At 42.0% G+C, this 20,682-nt stretch overlaps 1 protein-coding gene across 1 annotated transcript; it reads left to right on the top strand.

Annotated features, from left to right (window-relative positions):
* The first annotated feature begins 64 nt into the window (after positions 1 to 64).
* Positions 65 to 19,535, top strand: LRP2BP (LRP2 binding protein). Its single transcript, XM_017338607.4, has 10 exons — positions 65 to 175; positions 3,161 to 3,242; positions 5,163 to 5,289; positions 6,370 to 6,482; positions 7,625 to 7,738; positions 12,710 to 12,852; positions 12,938 to 13,043; positions 15,027 to 15,250; positions 15,984 to 16,158; positions 18,771 to 19,535. The coding sequence occupies exons 2-10, from the start codon at positions 3,198 to 3,200 to the stop codon at positions 18,834 to 18,836; spliced, it is 1,113 nt and encodes a 370-aa protein (XP_017194096.1). The 5' UTR covers positions 65 to 175; positions 3,161 to 3,197; the 3' UTR covers positions 18,837 to 19,535.
* Positions 19,536 to 20,682: the final 1,147 nt, after the last annotated feature.

The following is a 20,682-nucleotide window of genomic DNA, read 5'->3' as shown; positions in this document are numbered from 1 at the left end:
AGCTATAAAGCAACAAAACCCAAAGCCAAAAAAATAAAACCCAACATTAAACAAAGAAGTATGAATGGCCAAGAAATATGAAAGAATCGTGGGGAGCAGGAGCAGACTGTGCTGAGGCAGGTGAGGATGGAAGCAGAAGTAGGTGGTCCGCAGGAGATGTAAAGTTACATTAAAGGTAATGTTTTTTAAAAAGTACTTGAAAATTATCTTGTATCTTCAATTTTAATATTTTAACTTAAAATTAATTTTTTAAAGATGTAGTTATTTATTTGGAAAGAGTTACAGAGAGGGAGGGAGAGCAGATCTTCCATCTGCTGATTCACTCCCCAGATGGCCCCAACCACCAGGGCTGGGCCAGGCAGAAACCAGGAGCTTTCTCCGGTCTCCCAGGCTGGTAGTAGGGGCCTAATCACTTGGGCCACCTGCCACTGTCTTCCCAGGCACGTTAACAGGGAGCTGGATCAGGAGTGGAGCAGCTAGGACATGAACAAATGCCCATATGGGATGCCCTTGTTGGAGGAGGAGGCTTTACCCACTAAACCACCGTGCTAGTACCAAAGTTTTTTAGCCTTGTGATTGGCTTAATCATTCCTCCCCTATATATGTATGTCTTTTTAGTTACCAAGATCTAATCTATTCCAAACAGAAGCTTACAATTTCTTTTTGTTTTCATTCTGATCCTTGCTAGAGCATAACCACACAGGAGTCATAACTTGCTTGGACCTTTGGGAGATAGTCATTAGTTTTCATCTTGTTCTCAGGAGGCAGGTACTGTCTGCGATTCTGTTTGGCTAATTATCGGATAAGCAGATCTAACATCTCCAGTCTATAGAATCCCCCTACTCTCAAATCATTCTGTTCTTGCTTTTCTGTCACTAACATTGTAAATAAGATTATTATCCTTAGGCTAATGTTAGTATTATTACCAATAAAATATTTTTATTGAAAAATTCACATACTATGCCTTGCATACTACTTAACAGGTACTCTAACACTTTATTGGAAGGAAAGTTGCCCTTTATTACACTAGTTTTAGCAACATAATAAATACTGCTTGTTCCATATGTCTATATTAGGGTGAGCTCCCTAGTAACAGTCCAAGATGGCAGTTTTGTTCAAGTGACAATTTGAAGAGGATGCTCTTAGCAGAAAGGAAGTGAGAGAGGTAGACAGGACAGAGGGACAGTACTCACACGAAACCAGAGTGTGGACTCAGGTGTCAACTTCATTCCAATGGCACAGAGCACAAATTGCAGCGCCTACACAAACTCACCCTGAGGCAAAGGAAGTGTCAAGTACTATGTGTTGGGAGCTCCCATGCTTCCCACAGAAAGCAAATACCAGGAGCTTCGTCTTTCAAAAAGGAGAAATGTATTTATGTGACCCAAAGTGAAGGGGAAAGATCCCAAATCATTCTCCCTGTAAATGGGGCATGACAGGGAAACTGGGTGATGGGACAAGATAGGATTAAAGAAAAAGAGTGTGGAAAATCCATTTATGCACATTAGCCGACCATCCATCTACATGTGTCACATGTTGAAAGATGGCTGACAAGTTGTCAGCAAGCGTGCATCATTTCATATAATACACTGACTCCAGTCTGCTATCTTGGTCATTACCTAGTTCTGTCCAGTATTAATTAGCAGGTGTTTTCCTAAAAGACAGCTGAGCTGAAGTTTAACAAAGACAACTATTATTGGTTACACTAGGCTAACGAATGATGATTGTGGATTGTTAGGTGCTAAACAAGGAGAGAGAGCTCCTTTATCGCCCACAGTTTCATGTGCAGGGCCCAAGATTCACACTAATAAGCCAGCCGTTTTCATAGATACTGGCAGAAGATAGGAGACTCCTGGATCAGAGATAAATGACTTCATTATTCATGGCAAAAGCCATAGCCAAAATGTCAACTTGGTGTTTGAGCCAGTTCCCCATGCCCCTCAGTTCTTACAAAAATGACCCAAAGAGCGCCGGATTCTGTCCCAGTTGCTCCTCTTCCAGGCCAGCTCTCTGCTGTGGCCCGGGAATGCAGTGGAGGATGGCCCAGGTCCTTGGGCCCTGCACCCCATGGGAGACCAGGAGAAGTACCTGGCTCCTGGCTTCTGATCAGCGCGGTACACCAGCCACAGCGGCCATTGCGGGGTGAACCAGCGGAAAAGGAAGACCTTTCTCTCTGTCTCTCTCTCACTGTCCACTCTGCCTGTCAAAAAATAAATTAAAAAAAATTAAAAAATTAATTAATTAAAAAGAAATGACCCAAAGAGCCCATAATCAATTCCTGTATGCTCAGAAGGCTTCATTGTAAGAGAGGAGCACTGAGTTTAAGGAATTCACTGCTTTTTAAGAAAAGTACACCTTCTGTTTGTGCAGAAATATTACTTTATGTAATGAGGTTACCTGCTGCAAACACAACTGGGAGAATGTGCCACATTAAGACCAGTTAGGACTTTGCATTCTGACTCATTCAACAACAATGTGGCAGGATACTCAACCGCATGATTGCCTCTCCTGGGGGGTGGGGGGTGGGGATGGTTTCTAAGTGTTCTGTCTGCAGGGAGAAAGCAAAGTATCCCAGCTTGAAGGAACGCCTGTTTGCCTGGGGACAAAGCCACAGGGAAGGAACAGCTCTGAGCTGTTTTACCATTCCCAGCAGCTGGGGATCTGGGCAGTAACTCATCAGGAGGGTCTAAGAAGGGCACCATCAGCATCCACTGCACCCGCCTTTCACTTTGAAATCAGATTTCTTTCAGATTCTGTATCATAACGAATGTCGACAATTTCTATTACAGAATATTCTAAATTTACAGCATATGATGCAAGCAGTCGTCAGGTTTGCAATGGTGATTTTATAAGAAATCCCAAGATTTTGGCAGAAATAAACCTATTCTCTTGCTTTTTTCAATCTTAGTTTTCATTTTCTCAAAAAAGTACTGAATTTGGGGTTAACTTCTTACAGGAGTCTTGCGACGTTACAAAATCACGTTAGGGGGCCTGGTAGTTAAGGACGCCTGGTCCCATAGTGGATTGTGTGGCTTCTGCTTCTTGCTAAGGCAGCAGTGAGGGCGCAAGCCGTCGTCTTCCTCCTGCCCATGTGGGAGAACTAAATTGCCACTCTCAGCTCCTTGTGAATGCTCCCTGCATCTCCATTTTCACTTTCCAGACCTCTCCAACGCTTCTGTTAAGCCACAGCAGCAACCATGTGCAGTCCGAAAACCGCAGACGACAGCGTGAGTTTGAATGAGGTAAGGCACTGTCTTCTCATCTCGTTCGTTTTGATGCCCTTCCTGAGCATGCCCAGTGCTTCCTTAGCCCTTCTGAATCTAGTAGCACTCTGGGCTGATGTCTCCAGTGAAAAGAAAAAACCCTCTACCTCTAGTTCCTGAGTAATAACTGATGGTGCTGTCTGCATCACCCTATTCGGATTGTTTTTCTTCCAAATATCTTACCTAATAGTGCATCATCCTAAAGTTCACTAGGAATTTTTATATTCACTAATGCAACCATAAAATTTTGAGAATTACATAATCAATGGTTTTTATATATCTTGGAAGAGACTTTTGGGAAAAAAAAATCCCTTAGTTCAAACTACGTATTGTCTAAGCTATAGGTAAGGAAACTGACTCCTAAAAAGATTAAATGAATCTTCCAAAGTTATAAAAGTAGTTCAGGCCAGCGCTCACTAGGCTAATCCTCCACCTTGCAGCACTGGCACACTGGGTTCTAGTCTTGGTTGGGGCACCGGATTATGTCCCGGTTGCCCCTCTTCCAGGCCAGCTCTCTGCTGTGGCCAGACAGTGCAGTGGAGGATGGCCCAAGTGCTTGGGCCCTGCACCCCATGGGAGACCAGAAGAAGCACTGGCTCCTGCCATCGGATCAGTGCTGTGCGCTGGCCGCAGCGCGCTGGCCACGGCGGCCATTGGAGGGTGAACCAACAGCAAAGGAAGACCTTTCTCTTTCTCTCTCTCTCTCTCACTGTCCACTCTGCCTGTCAAAAAGAAAAAAAGTAGTTCAGTGATTTTCTCCCTAGTCTATTGAATTATAATGAAGTGGTTTATTTTCTAAAATAGTATCATGTAATTATTATTTTTTTAAAGATTTATTTATTTATTTGAAAGTCAGAGTTATAGAGAGGCAGAGAGAGGAGAGACAGAGAGAGAGGCCTTCCATCCACTGCTGCACTTCCCAGATGGCCGCAGCGGCCGGACCTGCACCGATCTGAAGCCAGGAGCTTCTTCCCTTCTCCCACGTGGATGCAGAGGTTCAAGGACTCAGGGCATCTGCTACTGCTTTCCCAGGCCACAGCAGAAAGCTGGCTCGGAAGTGAAGCAGCCGGCATTGCAGGCTGCAGCTTTACCCACTAGGACACAGCGCCGCTCCGTATCATGTAATTATGTAACTGCAGCTCTCCAATCACACTAAGGGTCTTGAGTTCTTTTCTTGATCACCAATCAAGACTCTTTACTGGAAGCTTGTTCCTGATTGGTGAAAGTAAACTATAACAGTAGAATGCCAAGGAGTAAACACAAAAGCATAGCAACAACTGAGTTTGCTGCCTCAACTACCCTCAACCTAGGCCAACCTGGACTCCTTCATCCCAAATGAGGCGGCCTCTGCTTTTTATATGAAGGTTCTGATTTACCATTCAGCTGCAATCCATCTTATAACATGGCAATCCAATACAGACAAGAAGATACAACTGAATGACACAGCCAAAATAGAGTATAGTTCCAGGTAAAATAGGCAGATGCTTTCATTCGAAATTATTAATCTGATGGTGTTCAGTTACAAGAACACAGGAAGGTGCCAGTGCACAAGAGCTGTATCTACGGGAGGCATCCCTGATTCCCACTAAATGGTAGCAGTGGTGGTAGGCAACAGACTCATTGCATTGTATGAACTTGAGCCAGGCAGGACTTGCAAACAGGTCTCATCATTAACTCCGTGCTGTGGAAGCAGATGTGGGAAACAGCTGTCTCAGAGCTGGGGAGGGTCCTGGTTCCTGGGAAAGAACCTTTGACATGTCAGAGTTGGGAATTTGCTCTCCTCTCTCTAGCAGATGGAGGGAGGATGCTTTTAATGAGTGCCAGCTAGGAATGGAGTCTGTTTTTGCACTTTTCTGGGGGAAAGGTTTCTACTATCATATGTTTTATTCTTGTTTACAGAATTCACATTGTGGAAACAGGATGAAGTTGATCAGTGAAAAGTTGCCCAAGAATCCCTTTTATGCCTCTTTATCTCAGCATGCTGCTAAGAACCAAAAGTTCTTCCAGTGGAAGAAGAAGAAGACTGGTATAAATTTAATCTTCCTTGGAGACTATTTTTATTAAAAGTTTATTCTGACCACTAAAGCAAACGAGACAAGAAATTCGCGAATGATTGCTTTGAAGGACTTGGTTAATTTACACTCCTTTCTAACTTTTCCTACAAGAATCTGAAATTTCTACTTCATTTATTTGGTGGCAAATTAACAAGGAGTCTTACAACTCCGTACTGGTCCTTATTTTACTCACAGGACTGAGGGGCATCCCTCCCAAAAAGAGAAGTCAGGTGTCATGTCTTTTAAAGAGAATAATGAATGCCATGCTTTCCTTGAAGCTGGCATTGAAAGCTACCATTATTTTATTCTACAGACTTTAAAAAAATTAGGGAGGGCCGGCGCCGCGGCTCACTAGGCTAATCCTCCGCCTAGCGGCGCCGGCACACCGGGTTCTAGTCCCGGTCGGGGCGCCGGATTCTGTCCCGGTTGCCCCTCTTCCAGGCCAGCTCTCTACTGTGGCCAGGGAGTGCAGTGGAGGATGGCCCAGGTGCTTGGGCCCTGCACCCCATGGGAGACCAGGAAAAGCACCTGGCTCCTGGCTCCTGCCATCGGATCAGCGCGGTGCGCCGGCCGCAGCGCGCCGGCCGCGGCGGCCATTGGAGGGTGAACCAACGGCAAAGGAAGACCTTTCTCTCTGTCTCTCTCTCACTGTCCACTCTGCCTGTCAAAAAAAAAAAAAAAAATTAGGGATTGTTCATTCGATTACAGTAGTTCTAGCTAAGACTTAAATTAAGAATGTAACTAACCCACAAGAAAGCTTTGCCCGAAGAAAAATCTGATGCATGGATATAGACTGCATTGTTAGAACTCCTACCTTGCAGTGAAGTTAGTTTGAAAAACCAATCAATAAATATTTCTAAATTATATAAGGTATTGTGGTAATGCAGTTTGTTTGTTTTGAGGATAATGCTTTTTCCATGAGCTAAGGAGGTCAGTTTTAGGAATGAGAACTAGGAATGAAACTAGTATTAACAGTGTCAAATGAATTCTATACAATTTAATGCTCAAAAAACTCTTACTGTTTATTAACACTTTTACCTTTTTAAATTCAGATCTTTATAGCCATGCTAACCTGGTGGATAAGGCACTGCAGATCTTGAAGGAAAGGATAAGAAAAGGGGATGGTCTCGCATATTTTCTACGAGGTCAACTCTATTTTGAAGAGGTATCCTCTTTTGTTTGTTGCTATTTCCTATAATTCTGTTAGATCCCCTCATAGCAAAATCTCATATAGAGTTCCTTACATTATTATGCCATGAAAATTCTTTCAAATTACATATACCTGCGGGCTTACTCTTGATATACTTCCACCAGCTTAAGGAGATACCTGACCTCTGTTAAAAAAGTCAACCTAGGCTGGCGCTGCGGCTCACTAGGCTAATCCTCCACCTGCGGTGCCAGCACCCCAGGTTCTAGTCCCGGTTGGGGTGCCGGATTCTGTCCTGGTGGCTCCTCTTCCAGGCCAGCTCTCTGCTGTGGCCTGGGAGTGCAGTGGAGGATGGCCCAAGTCCTTGGGCTCTGCACCCGCATGGGAGACCAGGAGGAAGCACCTGGCTCCTGGCTTCGGATCGGCGCAGTGCTGGCCGGCCGTAGCGGCCATTTCGGGGGTGAACCAACGGAAGGAAGACCTTTCTCTCTGTCTCTCTCTCTCTCTCTCTCTCACTGTCTAACTCTGCCTGTCAAAAAAAAAAAAAGAGTCAAGCTAATAAATTTATGGTAGTCATTAATAGGAGTCATTTTGGCATAAAATCCATTTTCATCCTATAAATTAAAAATATATTATGTCTCACAGTATTTAATAATTCATAAAAATATTTTCATATCAATAAAAATGAAGACCGTGATCTCATCTAGTACTTATAAGTTGCCTCTGTGTTCCTACATAGAAAGAGGAGAGAATTGGCCTCTTTGTTGACCTGCTGGGATAGCCTGGGAGGTAGACCCAGAGGAACCGTGCAAACACCATCATTCTGACTTCAGTTCTTCACAGAATGCCAGGGACAGATTTGAAAAGGGTCTGTCTCCAATCCCTCAAGATCCATAGACTATTTGGGCAGTTACGCACCTATATCCTACTCATTGTCTAAACGTTCAGTGGTATTTTCCTTTATTCTGGAAACAAATATCTGTTGCGGACTCGTCTTACGGTTGCCACTCTGAGGCTAGCATAGCGTAGTGGCTGACAGTGTGATCGCCCAGCTTTGGATGTGACTTACTTCCTGGGGCTCAAAGAGCCTCTTGGTGCATCAGCTGGTATTAATTTAAGATTGTAATAAAAGTAATTGCATATTTTCTGGGAGCTTATAGGGATGGTATGAAGAAGCACTCGAGCAGTTTGAAGAAATCAAGGAGAAAGATCATCAAGCAATTTACCAGCTAGGAGTAATGTATTATGATGGACTGGGGACCATACAAAATGCTGTAAGTTATTGTTTGGTTCACAGTGTTTAAGATTTTGTTGTTCATGGATTGTTTTATATATAAGTTAAATTATATTTTAGTATAGCTTTATCCTATATTTTAATAATATATAACTTTTTAAAATTTTAAAGGACATCAACATCCTTTTTATATTTATGTAAAAAACAAAGTCAATTTCTGTTTGCCCCACTTCTCCTTATCTGTCCTCAACTTAACGTTTCCAGATTTTTGGCTGAGTTCAGCTATACAAAAGAATGAGCCCCTTTTTACATGAGCTTTTGATGTTTACTTTGCTCCACCCCCAAATGCTAGAGAACTGCTTAATCTTTCCAATAATTTCCTCTTGTATGCTAATAGTGAACTAGTGCTATTCTGCTGGAATGCCTTCCATATGGAGTTGTTTTTTTGCTGTTTGTTTTTGTTCAAATGGTAGTCAGAATGAAATAACCATCTCAGCGGCTTCTTGGTCATCAGCTTTTAGGGCAGTTTGTCTCTTTTGGAGCGTACAGCTCTACCACTGAGAATTCACTTTATTGAGGGGAAGAAGGGCAAAAGTTTCAGATTCCTATTTTAAGTATGGTTCTCATAATTAACAGCAGAGAATCTTTGACATGCTAAAATATTTATGAAAAGAATATAGCAATTTATGCCAAATAAACTACCCCAAGTAAAAGTGGATTTTATTATATACTGTATAAAGAGTAAACACATCTGTAGCTGTAAATTTTGGAATATCATATTAGAAGTACTGTGGGAAATTCAGATAATTTGGCGGAGAAATTACAGTGTCATTCTGACGTGAACTTTTCTCATTGCACAATTTGAATCTCTAAGGATCAATTAGAACTTTTGAATTCTCTAATTTACCACTGAAAAATGTTCCTTGCTATCATTAGCTGTCAATAATATTTCCATTTAAAATGCTTTTCTTTATTTTTAAAGTTACATGTAGTTCCAAAGCTACATGAACATTGATAAAAATAAGAAAATAAGCAAAAATAGAATCACTCCAAATTCTACTCTCAAATATATACTTATTACTTTAATATATAATCTTCCATGTATTATCTATGCACATAAATTATATATAAATCCACATATACATGTATATATATGAATGTAGATTTACAGTTGGATTCCGCATCCATGAATTCAACCTACCACAGATAAAAATATCCAAAAAAATCGATTCTGTACTAAACATGTACAGATTTGTTCTTTGTCGTTACTTCCTAAACAATTATTTACATAGCATTTACCTTGTATTAGGTTTGATAAGTAATCTGGAGATGATTTGAAGTATAGAGGAAGACGTGCAACTTCTTTTTATTGCTTTACAACATTTTATGTAAGGGCATCTTGAGCACCTCTAGGTTTTGATATCCATGCGATTCCTGGAACCAGTCCTTTAGGGACACTGAAGGACAACTACACACACACACACACATACACACACACTTTTTCAACAAAGGACCACACTATAAATACAATGGTGTTTTATCTTATTTTTACCTAACAATTTTGAATGTTCTTCCTTGTAAATAAACATAATGTATATCATTTTAATAGCTGTACTGCAATCAATAATAGTGTATTTCTAAGCCTTATTTATTTTGGCATGTTTGAAAGAGAATAAGCTAAATTATGATATTTAGAGATCACTATTACAGTTTTCTCTGTTATTTATGATTTTTAGTTGACTTTTTTTTATAGATTTATTTCTGGGGCTGGTGTGTGGCAGGTAAAGCTGCTGCCTGAGGTGCTGGCATCCCATATGGGCACCAGTTCAAGTCCCAGCTGCTCCACTTCCAATCTAGCTCTCTGCTATGGCCTGGGAAAGCAATAGAAGATGGCCCTTTTGGGCCCCTGCTTCTGCGTGGGAGACCTGGAGGAAGCCCCTGGTTCCTGGCTTCAGATTGGTGTAGCTCTGGCCGTTGTGACTGTCTGAGGAGTGAACCAGCAGTTGGAAGACTTCTTTCTCTCTGCTTCTGCCTCTATCTAACTCTGCCTTTCAAATAAATATATTTTTTAAAGCCTTTTATCTCTGAGTTACAGAGAGAGAGAGAGAGAAAGAGACAGAGAATGCTTCCATCTTCTGGTTCACTCCCCAAATGGCTGCAATGACCAGGGCTGGGCCAGGCTGAAGCCAGGAGCCAGGAGCTTCTTCCAGGTCTCCCATGTCTGTACACGGGCCCAAGTACTTGGGTTATCTTCCACTGCTTTCCCAGGCCCATAGCAGGGAGTTGGAAGGCAAGAGGAGCAGCTGGGACTCGAGCCAGTGCCAATATGGAATGCTGGCATTGGTTTATGTATTTCATAGTCTCCAGGCTTACTGGGCATTGTCCCCTATTTGTCAGTGCCTCTGTTTTCCAGAGACACTATTTCTACATTTTCCTCTATGTCCTCTCCAGATTCAGCTTTATATATTTAATGCAATTAGACTCAAATTAGAGACAGGATTTTTTATGGCACTTGGCCAACTGCTCGTAACATTAATATGAAAGAGCAAATGGAGGTGGCATTGTGGCACAGTAGGTTAAGCTGCTGCTTGCATTGCTGGCATCCCATATCAGACTGCCAGTTTGACTTCTGCCACTCTGTTTCCAGGCCAGCTCTCTGCTAATGCACCTGGGCAAGCAGTGGAAGATGTCAGAAGTTCTTGGGTCCCTGCCACCCATGTGGGAGACCCAGGTGGAGTTCTTGGCTCTTGGCTTCCACCTGGGCCAGCCCTGGCTGTTGTGGGCATTTGGGGAGTGAAATGGTGGGTGGAAAATTTCTCTCTCTCTCTCTCTCTCTGTCATTCTGCCTTTCTGATAAATGTATAAATAAATAAAAAGAAAAATCAAATATACAATAAGCCAACTTTAAAGAAAGAACAAAGGGAGAGGGACTCAAACCACTAAAGAGCCCAATATAAATGTGTAATACTTTTTTTATTTTTTTTTTAAATTTTTTGACAGGCAGAGTGGACAGTGAGAGAGAGAGACAGAGAGAAAGGTCTTCCTTTGCCGTTGGTTCACCCTCCAATGGCCCTGGCGCACCACGCTGATCCGATGGCAGGAGCCAGGTACTTATCCTGGTCTCCCATGGGGTGCAGGGCCCAAGCACTTGGGCCATCCTCCACTGCACTCCCTGGCCACAGCAGAGAGCTGGCCTGGAAGAGGGGCAACCGGGACAGAATGTGGCGCCCCGACCGGGACTAGAACCCGGTGTGCCGGCGCTGCAAGGTGGAGGATTAGCCTAGTGAGCCGCAGCGCCGGCCTAAATGTGTAATACTTAAAACAATGTGGTATTTATTCAGAAATAGACAAATAGATCAGAACAACCAAATGGAGAGTCCAGAAAGAACTACAGAGAGGTATGGGGTATAAGTATTTAATATAAATTTGCTATTTCAAATTTATGAAATCTTACTTTAGAGAGTAAGGTATGCAGAGTTTACACAGAGTTCACATTGGACTACTTCAGGCAAAACAGAGTCGTCTTGCAGAAGTGTGTTTTCATTTACTCACCCCCATCCTTGGTGCTGTTTGTATAGATTTATGTTTGTTGTCACCCCAAAACAAAGCACAGTTACGATTTTTACTGTACTCACAAAGCTTTTGAAAAGTTGAAAGTATAAACACACACACCGGGACGTGTTTATGTGTGTGTCCTCACACTTGCTACCTATTTATCCATTCTGGTGCTCACCATTCCTTCCTCTCAACCTGAGTTGCCACCTGGCACCATTTCCCACTTCCCTTCAGCCCAAAGAACTTCCTCTAAGGGCATTTCTTGTAGAGCAAGTCTGCATGTGTGAATTACCTCCAAGCTTGAGTATCTTAAAATGCCTCCAATTTGCCTGTACTTTTGATGTTTTCCTAGTTACATTTTTAAAAATACGTCATTCAGAAATCTTTAGGCCTTCATTGTGTCTCCTGAGAAGTCAGTCTCCACTTGTGTTGTCGTCTTTCTCTTTGGCTTTCAGCAGTGTGGCTGTGGCTGTGCTGAGTGCCTAGCAAAGGGTTTCCTATGCCCCTCTTGCCTGAGATTTGTTGAGCTTTGTGGGTCCCAGCTGCACCGTTGAAGAGGAATCTCTTCTCTAGCTTGCATGCTTTCGCACACTTCACAGTACCTTTGAAGTCCTTGTTGGTGCTGTATCCGGATTTAATCATTGTCATCTGTGGGAGGACTTGCACAACCACTTCACTGAACAGCTGTTACCTTAAATTCCCTCCTACTACCTGTTTGGGCGGGGGGTAGGGGGAGAGGTGGGCAATGTAGACACCCACTCAAGTATTTACAGAAATAAATCTGTATAACCTGGAAATCACCAGCAGTAAGAGACCCTAATTTCTCAGCTGTTACGTGGTGGTTGGCCGGCAGCAGCACTTTGAGTGTGATGGGAGGGTGCCTAAAGTGTATCTGTCCTTAGTATTTTCTTCTTGTGAGAGACATTTGAAGGTTTGTGTCTGATGGATTTCTTGGAGGAAAGTGAAATTCTTTCCTTGCTAGTGGTTAGAACATCTGTGCTTTGCGACTGTGTAGCAATATCCGATGCAGATTGGTATATTGGGTGAAAATGAGCACTGAGCAGTTAGTGAAAGTAGACTTGAAGGGAAGATAGTATTTGTTAGGGGCCCACACGTGCACTCAGACAGCTATAAATACGGACGTCATTATGGCTATCTTCGCACTGGGATAAATTTGAGTAAGGACTGTAAGGTGGAGGGCTGGAGAGAAAGAAGGAAACCCATATGAGACTTAGTGCAATCAAATGGAGGACATTTCTCTCCCAGAGCTCCTGGGGATGCTTGATGAGATGAGAATGTTACAGATGCTTCCCTCATCTCTAGCCCAGCAGAATCCAGAACAATCAGACTCCATGAATAGAAATTCATGATATTACACATCACATGAAAAGGCGAACACAGTTGGGGTAAGATGAAAAACTCGGGCTGTTTGTTTGTGCTTTTGTTTTTGTGGAAGGAAAAAGGCGTGGACTACATGAAGAAAATTCTTGATTCTCCATGTCCCAGAGCAAGACACTTACAATTTGCAGCCGCTTACAACCTCGGCAGGGCTTATTATGAAGGCAAAGGTGTTCCACGATCAGATGAGGAAGCTGAAAGGTAATCTCGGCAGCGAGTAAGGCTTTGTTTTTGTGAAATGCTGAAACAAAGAATCCAAGAATGACTTTCTTGCCTTCTCTTTCAGACTGTGGCTGTTTGCTGCAGACAACGGAAATCCAAAAGCTAGTGTGAAGGCCCAGAGCATCCTCGGATTGTATTACTCAACAAAAGAACCTAAAGAGTTAGAAAAGGTAGCATTTCTCTTTCTTCTTCTTCATGGTGGCATTACGGTGATATTAATATTTGTTTCAGTATTTCTTGAATGAGAAATAGGAATGAGTGCATAGTTTTGAATAGATATAGATCTTATCTTTCTTTAAAAGATAAGGAAAGCCTACATTTTAGGCTAAGGTCAGTCCACACCTTTTGCTTATCTATAAATGTTCCCATCCTGACCGCTCCCAAAGGAGATCATGTATGTGTTGTATAGCTATAAAAAGCTACATATACAAAGTATTGCACTATAAAACAAAAAAAAAAAAAGAATTTTGAAATTAAGGCCCAAATACTTTTAAGTATGAATAGTACCATTTTTTAAAGATTTTATTTATTTATTTATTTGAGAGATAGAGTTACAGAGAGAGGGAGAAACAGAGAGAGAAGTCTTCCATCCTCTGGTTCACTCCCCAAATGGCTGCAGTGGCCGGAGCTGGGCCAGACAGAAGCCAGGAGCCAGGAGCTTCTTCTAGGTCTCTCATGTGGGTGCAGGGGCCCAAGCACTGAGCCATCATCTACTGCTTTCCCAGGCCGTAGCAGAGAGCTGGGTCAGAAGTGGAGCAGCTGAGACTTGAACCTGTGCCCATATGGGATGCTGGCACCGCAGGTGGAAGTTTAGCCCACTGTGCCACAGCACTGGCCCCAAATAATAGTACCTTTGATTTCAGGAAGTAATAAGTGGTACTAATAAGTAAAATATATTAAGAACTACTTAGAAGTTAAATCCATTGAAGATTTTCACAGAAATTCTTTTTAAAAAAGATTTATTTATTTGAAAGGAAGAGTCATTTTTTGTTTGCTCCTCAATGGCTGCAACGGCCAAGGCTGGGCCAGGAGCCTGGATCTCCATCCAGATCTCCCACATGGATGGCAGGGACACAAATACTTGGGCCATCTTCTGTTGCTTTTCTAGGGTTTTCCTGTTTTCTAGTAGGGAACTGTCTAGGAAGCAGAACAGCTGAGACTTGGACCGGTGCTCCAATACTGGATGCCGATGTTGCAGGCAGCAGCTTATCCTAATGCTGGCCCTAAAATGTATTCTCTTTAATCATCAAATAGCGGAAACATTTTCTCAGAAATCCTGCAGGGAGAGGGAATGTGGGGCCGAGTCCAGCTTGTAAGAGTGGAGTTTGGGGCCAGTGTTGTGTTGTAGCTGGTAAAGCTGCCACTTGCAGTGCCAGCATCCCATATGGGTGCCGATTTGAGTCCCGACTGCTCCACTTCCAATCCAGCTCTCTGCTATGGCCTGGGAAAGCAGTAGAAGATGACCTGAGTCCTTGGGCCCCTGCATCCATGTGGGAGACCCAGAGGAAGCTCCTGGCTTCAGATCGGCACAGCTCTGGCCATTGCTACCTCTTCTTCTCTCTCTATGTAACTCTGACTTTCAAATAAATAAATAAATCTTAAAAAAAAAAAAAAAAAGGAGTTTATGTCCACTTTGTAAGAGACACTTAACTAAGAGCAACCTCAGATAACCGAGCAGCCGCTTGGAAACCATTTTTTAAATGAATTCAGCTTCACTGTAGTTGAGCATAAGCGCGGGTGCTAGAGACAACCCCCAGCTTTTATCCTGGGGTCAGTGATCTTGACGGCTTCCGTCTGAGATCCACAGGGAGCCCCACCTTTTCCTCCACATCAGTAGCTCTTCCCTCCTGCCATGCCTCTTAGCAGGTGTGCCTCCGGGCCTCTCCCACACTTAGTTCCTGCTAGGCCTTCTCCATCCTTACTCTGAAGCCTGGACAGCCGACCCTCCCCTGCTGTATTCTGAACTGTGATCTCACCGGCAGTGGGCAGGCAGCAGAGGGACTCACCTTAGCATCCTCCAAGGCCTGTGGATTGGTGCTGGAAGGAACTAGAACTGTTTTTCTAGAGGGGAACAGTAAGAGTTTTTCTTTTGGCAATTTTGTATCATTTAATTTTGTCGATAACAAATAAAATGAACTTGTGCTTTTTCTTAGGCATTCTATTGGCATTCAGAAGCATGCGGCAATGGGAATCTGGAGTCCCAGGGTGCACTTGGTCTCATGTACTTTTACGGCCAGGGCATCCGCCAGGACACTGACGCTGCCTTGTATTGCTTACGAGAAGCAGCAGAGCGTGGCAATGTCTACGCTCAAGGGAATCTCGTGGAGTATTACTACAAGATGAAGTTTTTTACAAAGTGTGTTGCCTTTTCCAAAAGGTGAATGCCTTCGTCATTGTTGTGTGCTGTAACAGGATGCCGTAGACTGGGTAATTTAAAAGGAGCAGTGATCGACTTCTCGCAGCTCTGGGGTCTGAGAAGACCAAGATGGAGGCCCTGGACAGTGTGCTTATCCGACCAGGGCTGCGTCCCCTGGAGACCTGGCAGAGGCGGCAGGGAAGGCTCTTGTGTAGGGTCTGGATCTCAATCACAAGGGACTGGGACGCGCCTCATAAAGGCCCTGCCTCTTAGGACCATCACATTGGTAGCACCCAAATTTTGGAAAGGGCGAATTCAAGGCAAAGCAATACAGATTGAATACGAAACTTCAGTGAGGGGCCAGCACTGTGGCATAGTGAGCTAAGCCTCTGCCTGCAGCGCCGGCAATCCCGTATGGGCACTGGTTCATGTCCCGGATGCTCTTCTTCCAATCCAGCTCTCTGTTATGTCCTAGGAAAGCAGTAGAAGATGGCCCAAGTGCTTGGGCCCCTGCACATGTGCGGGAGACCCAGAAGAAGCTCCTCTCTCCTGGCTTCAGATCAGCTCAGCTCAGGCTGTTGCAGCCATTTGGGGAGTGAATCAGTGGATGGAAGATCTTTCTCTCTGTCTATAACTCTACCTCTCAAATAAATAAATAAAATCTTAAAAAAATTTTTAAATGAAACTATTATGACAATGTCTACCATATGTTTTATTCTTGTCTTTTTGATTTCAAAATTTAATGTCTTACCAGGATTGCTGACTACGATGAGGTTCACGACATCCCCATGATAGCCCAGGTTACTGACTGTCTCCCGGAGTTCATTGGCAAAGGCATGGCCATGGCGTCCTTCTACCACGCACGGTGTCTGCAGCTGGGCTTGGGGATTGCAAAGGATGAAAAAGCTGCTAAACACTATTATACTAAAGTAAGCGTTAGAGCAAACTATAAATTGATTCCAGTAGAAACTGTTAGGCTCTTGGCTGATTCTTGAACAACTTTATGCATTAGTATTTGTTCCTACTTAATTACTATGCAGATAATTTCTGTCTACAGAGGTTGTAAGATTGCAATTTTGTTAGATTCTTAACATAATTAAGCTCATGAGATAAAAAGTCTTATTTTGATGCAAGTTATTCTCTTTCATTCTGCTACTACATGGGTAAAACTTCAAAAAGTTCATGGAAAGCGGAATCAAAAATGAGTTTATTTTGGTGCAACAGTTTTTTGAGGAACGAGCCTTTAGCCCACCAGTTAATGCCACATCCCACATCAGAATGCCTGAGTTCAAGTCCCAGCTCCAGCTTCTGATTCCAGCTTCCTGGTGATGTAGTCTCTGCAAGGCAGTAGTCATGGCTACAGCAGTTGGGTTCCTGCCACCCACGTGGAAACCTGGATGGTGCTCCCACCTCCAGGCTTTGGCCATGGCCATTGCAGGTATTTGGGGAGTGCACCCGCAGCAGATGGGTGATCTGTGTCTGTTCCTCAAACATAATTTAAAAAAAATGAAATCCATGCAGTTTTTTCATAATATACATTTTCTATGAACTTTTTGAGGATCACTCTTTGGCACTGATTTCATTTTTTTGCATAAGAATAAACTTATCTAGTTCTATTTTTCATTAACTTTTTACACTGTCATATCTACAGCCTAAAGCCCAGCATCAAGACCTCAAAGCCAAAAAATTCATCTTTTACCTAGAAAAAGTATGAACCTGTATTTTCATTCTAGTCCTTGATTAAATGTAGTTTTTTTTAAAAAGGCTTTTTAATGCATTACATATGCCAGATTTAAAAGAAATATTCATTTATTTTGAAGTAATCAGTTGAAATATGCCTTTTTGTTTTAATCCACGTGATATTTGTATCCCAGATTTTCACATCTAAAAGTAAAGCAGTTGTTAAAAAGTCAGGGGTGGGAGACATGTCTAAGTACTAAAATCACCTAGGGATCTTTTGCATATGTTAAAGTCCAGGCCTTATTTCAGAAGTATTAAACCATGTTACCTGGGAGTGAAACACGAGCATATTTGTTGAAGCTCCCAAGAGGACTCCAGTGTGTGTATTTTGTTTGAAATTAAAATTTTCAGAGTATCAAACCCATTTAAATACATAAATAAAGACACACAGTACACAATATACAAAAAATGACCCTTGAGGTATTTGCCATTATACCATTTTATTTGAGTGGCTAATAATCATTATTAACTTTTTAAAAATCTGAATGCTGTATTATTCCAATTTCCCGGTGATCTCACTTTTAAGTTTTATGCTATCCTTAGTATCCTTCCCAAACAAACATAATTAGAGAAAATCCAGGGTCAAAAGTGTCCTGATATGTAGCATATATCCATCTGAATAAAATGGCAAAAAAAAAAAAAAAAAAAAGATGGCAAACACAGAGCTGTTTCCATAGATACGAGAGAAGAGCCCCATTACTCTGCACTGACAAACCACATCGAGAATCCTGTATTCAGTTTTGGCCGCTGTATATTACGAAGGATGCTGATACGATGGAGGAAATTCAGAGACCGCCATCCAGTGAAGGATCGGAATCATGTCACAGGAGACAGGAAGAAGAAACTGAGAATGTTTCATTCACAGCAGAAGGGCAGAGGGGGTCCTGAGAAAGGTTTTCACTGGGTTGACAACGTGCCCTATGGGAAAGGCACTACTGGTGAAGAAAACAGACGATGATGGTGTGTTCTGAGAAAGGGTGGGGAATCAGGTGGTGAACCATGGCCCCGGGCAGCAGAGCCATGCCTGCTCTCACCTCTGCTTCAGCGACACAGCTGGGTGACTCCACCAACGACCTTCCCTCTTAGAGTTTCTTTGAAACCAGCATTGTGTGTTCTCCTAGGATCCTTCAGTGGCTCTAAATGACACTCAGAGGGAAACTTCAGTTTAGCATATGGAAGAATCTTCTAATGGAACTGTTTAGGAAGCAAACAAAACCAACTTTTCTCTATAATGTGGTAATTTCCTGCCTCTAGAAGCAACTAAGTAAATACCTAGTTGATTGTTGTGGGTATGGAAGGGACAATTTCTGCATGAGTTAGTTTTGGATGAGATAACCTCTGGTCTCTCTCCCAGATTCTTGACATTTTAGGAATTATGCACCTTATCACTGTTTGCTTTAGGCAAAATAAAAGCAACTAGATATTTTAAAATAAAATTATTATAGATGCTGCCACGCACATAATGAGATCACAACAAGCTTGAGGCCAAATGTGAATGTTTTTATTTTCCTTATTCAATAATTCATAACATCAGTGCTAGCCTCAGTGCTTAAATTCCCTTTACTCTTGGCACTGATAAAATTTTATCTTTCAAACGATAACAACATGGTTATTTTAAGTATTTTATGTAGGTCAAATTTGAAATTTCCTTATTTCAATTAGGAAATCCGAATAGAATGTATCTTAATTAACCACTTCCCTTGAAGTTCACTATACTTTTCTTAGAAACGAATGAAATAGAAAATGGAAAGGAAGGATCCACACAATTAGAATTTTCTAAATAACTGACTCTGATTTGCAGGCTTGTCACCTGAATCCGGAGCTGGCAGATGGACTCTACTCCCTCCTCATTCACCAAGGAATTTAGACAACAGTGCATTGCAACAAAGACCAGCAATCCTAACACCCTATAATACCTGCATTTTTATGGTAGCTATGATTGGTTATTTTCTGCATTCAAGTTACATTATCTTGGGTAATTTACAGAGGTTTCCTTCTTAAATTTGCAAGCTGTACTTTTTGCAAATTGAAACCTATCCACAGGATCAAATTGCTTAGTACTCAGGGTATATTGAAACCATGTCATAAAGCAAGTATCTTTCCTCTCTTTAACATGAAGTGTCTGAAAACACTGAGAGTGTTTTACTTTAATATATTCAGAAGAATAAATGCTATAAACTTCTTTAAGACATCATTTGAAAATGTAATTATTTACATTTATTTGATCCTTAGTTTTGTGAATTTGGAAGAATGAATTTTTAATTTTAATTTTTTGTGTCACTTAAAAAAATTAAAGCTCATGAAACTAAAGAGTTTTAAAGAATTACACATAACATTTTGGTAACTGTGTATATAGCATTTCTACTTCTGAAGTTATGAAAGCTAACAGAATCTAAAGATTTTAGCTTATTAGAAATTTTTAAAAAGTCAGTTTAAGAAGTTGTTTAGAATACTGCCCCTCCAAATTTTCCCTCGAAGATTTTAATTTAAAGAGCAAAACAATTACTATTCCTGATGAATATTCACAAGGTAATAAATTAAAGCAAGATGTTTCTTTGTGCTTCAACTCATTTTCTACATTTTTCTAAAGCTTAGATATATTTCAATGCAAAAATAAATTATGAAATGATACAATTATAAATATCATCAAAAATAAATTAACTTAGTGGCTTTCCTTCTATCAATGACATTGATGAAGGCAAAAGATCACAGCAAAACCAGTAAGGTCCACATGCATAAGATGACATAGTGGTATTTATTAGCAGAAACAAATATGACTTGAGATATTTTATCCCTTTCTATCAATACACAAAATCAATGTGTCTATTTTATAAATCATAACCATTCTTTCTGACAGTGGATTTAAACAGTATCTCTTCTTGGTGAGAAAATACAATTAATATGTAGGTGATAGTCACAAAAGAGCTGTGGTAGAGCAGAAATTACTTCTCTTGCTTATATTCTGGTTTGCCTATATTACTTGAACTTCAAATGTCCTCAGTCACATATTTGTCTTATATCATTTAAAAAATATAAACTTAAACCAGCCCAAACCCCAATAGAGCTCAGAAATCCTAAATGTAGGAATCTGACATGTACCCTGTATGATAACACACCTAAACGTCTTCAGTGAGCCCAACGTGGAATGCACACTTTTAGTTTACGGTAGTGTGGTAAAGGCGATGCTCCCGCACAGGGAGCCCCTGCGTACTGTCACAGGGTGTGTGCCCCGTGACCTGTGAGGGGAGTCACTCTGAATGAGCTGAGGCTTCCAGATTATTCATATTAAAAAAAAAACTTCCATAAGACACTTATATCAGATATCTCATAAAATTTATCTTAAAGAAATATTGAGTAGCCCGGCGCCGCGGCTCACTAGGCTAATCCTCTGCCTGCGGCGCTGGCACCCTGGGTTCTGGTCGGGGTGCCGGATCCTGTCCCGGTTGCTCCCCTTCCAGCCCAGCTCTCTGCTGTGGCCAGGAGTGCAGTGGAGGATGGCCCAAGTGCTTGGGCCCTGCACCTGCATGAGAACCAGGAGAAGCACCTGGCTCCTGGCTTCAGACCAGCGCAGCGCTGGCCGTAACGTGCTGGCCGTAGCGGCCACTTGGGGGGTGGACCAACAGAAGGAAGACCTTTCTTCTGTCTCTCTCTCTCTCTCACTGTCTAACTCTGCCTGTCAAAAAACAAACAAACAAACAAACAAAAACCAAAAA

The sequence above is a fragment of the Oryctolagus cuniculus genome, chromosome 2, assembly GCF_051225735.1.
Source record: "Oryctolagus cuniculus isolate XC-2025 breed Fujian yellow rabbit chromosome 2, ASM5122573v1, whole genome shotgun sequence".
Classification (NCBI taxonomy): Eukaryota; Metazoa; Chordata; class Mammalia; order Lagomorpha; family Leporidae; genus Oryctolagus; species Oryctolagus cuniculus.
The sequence above is the reverse complement of the archived record's forward strand: the minus strand, read 5'-3'. Positions and strand labels throughout refer to the sequence as shown.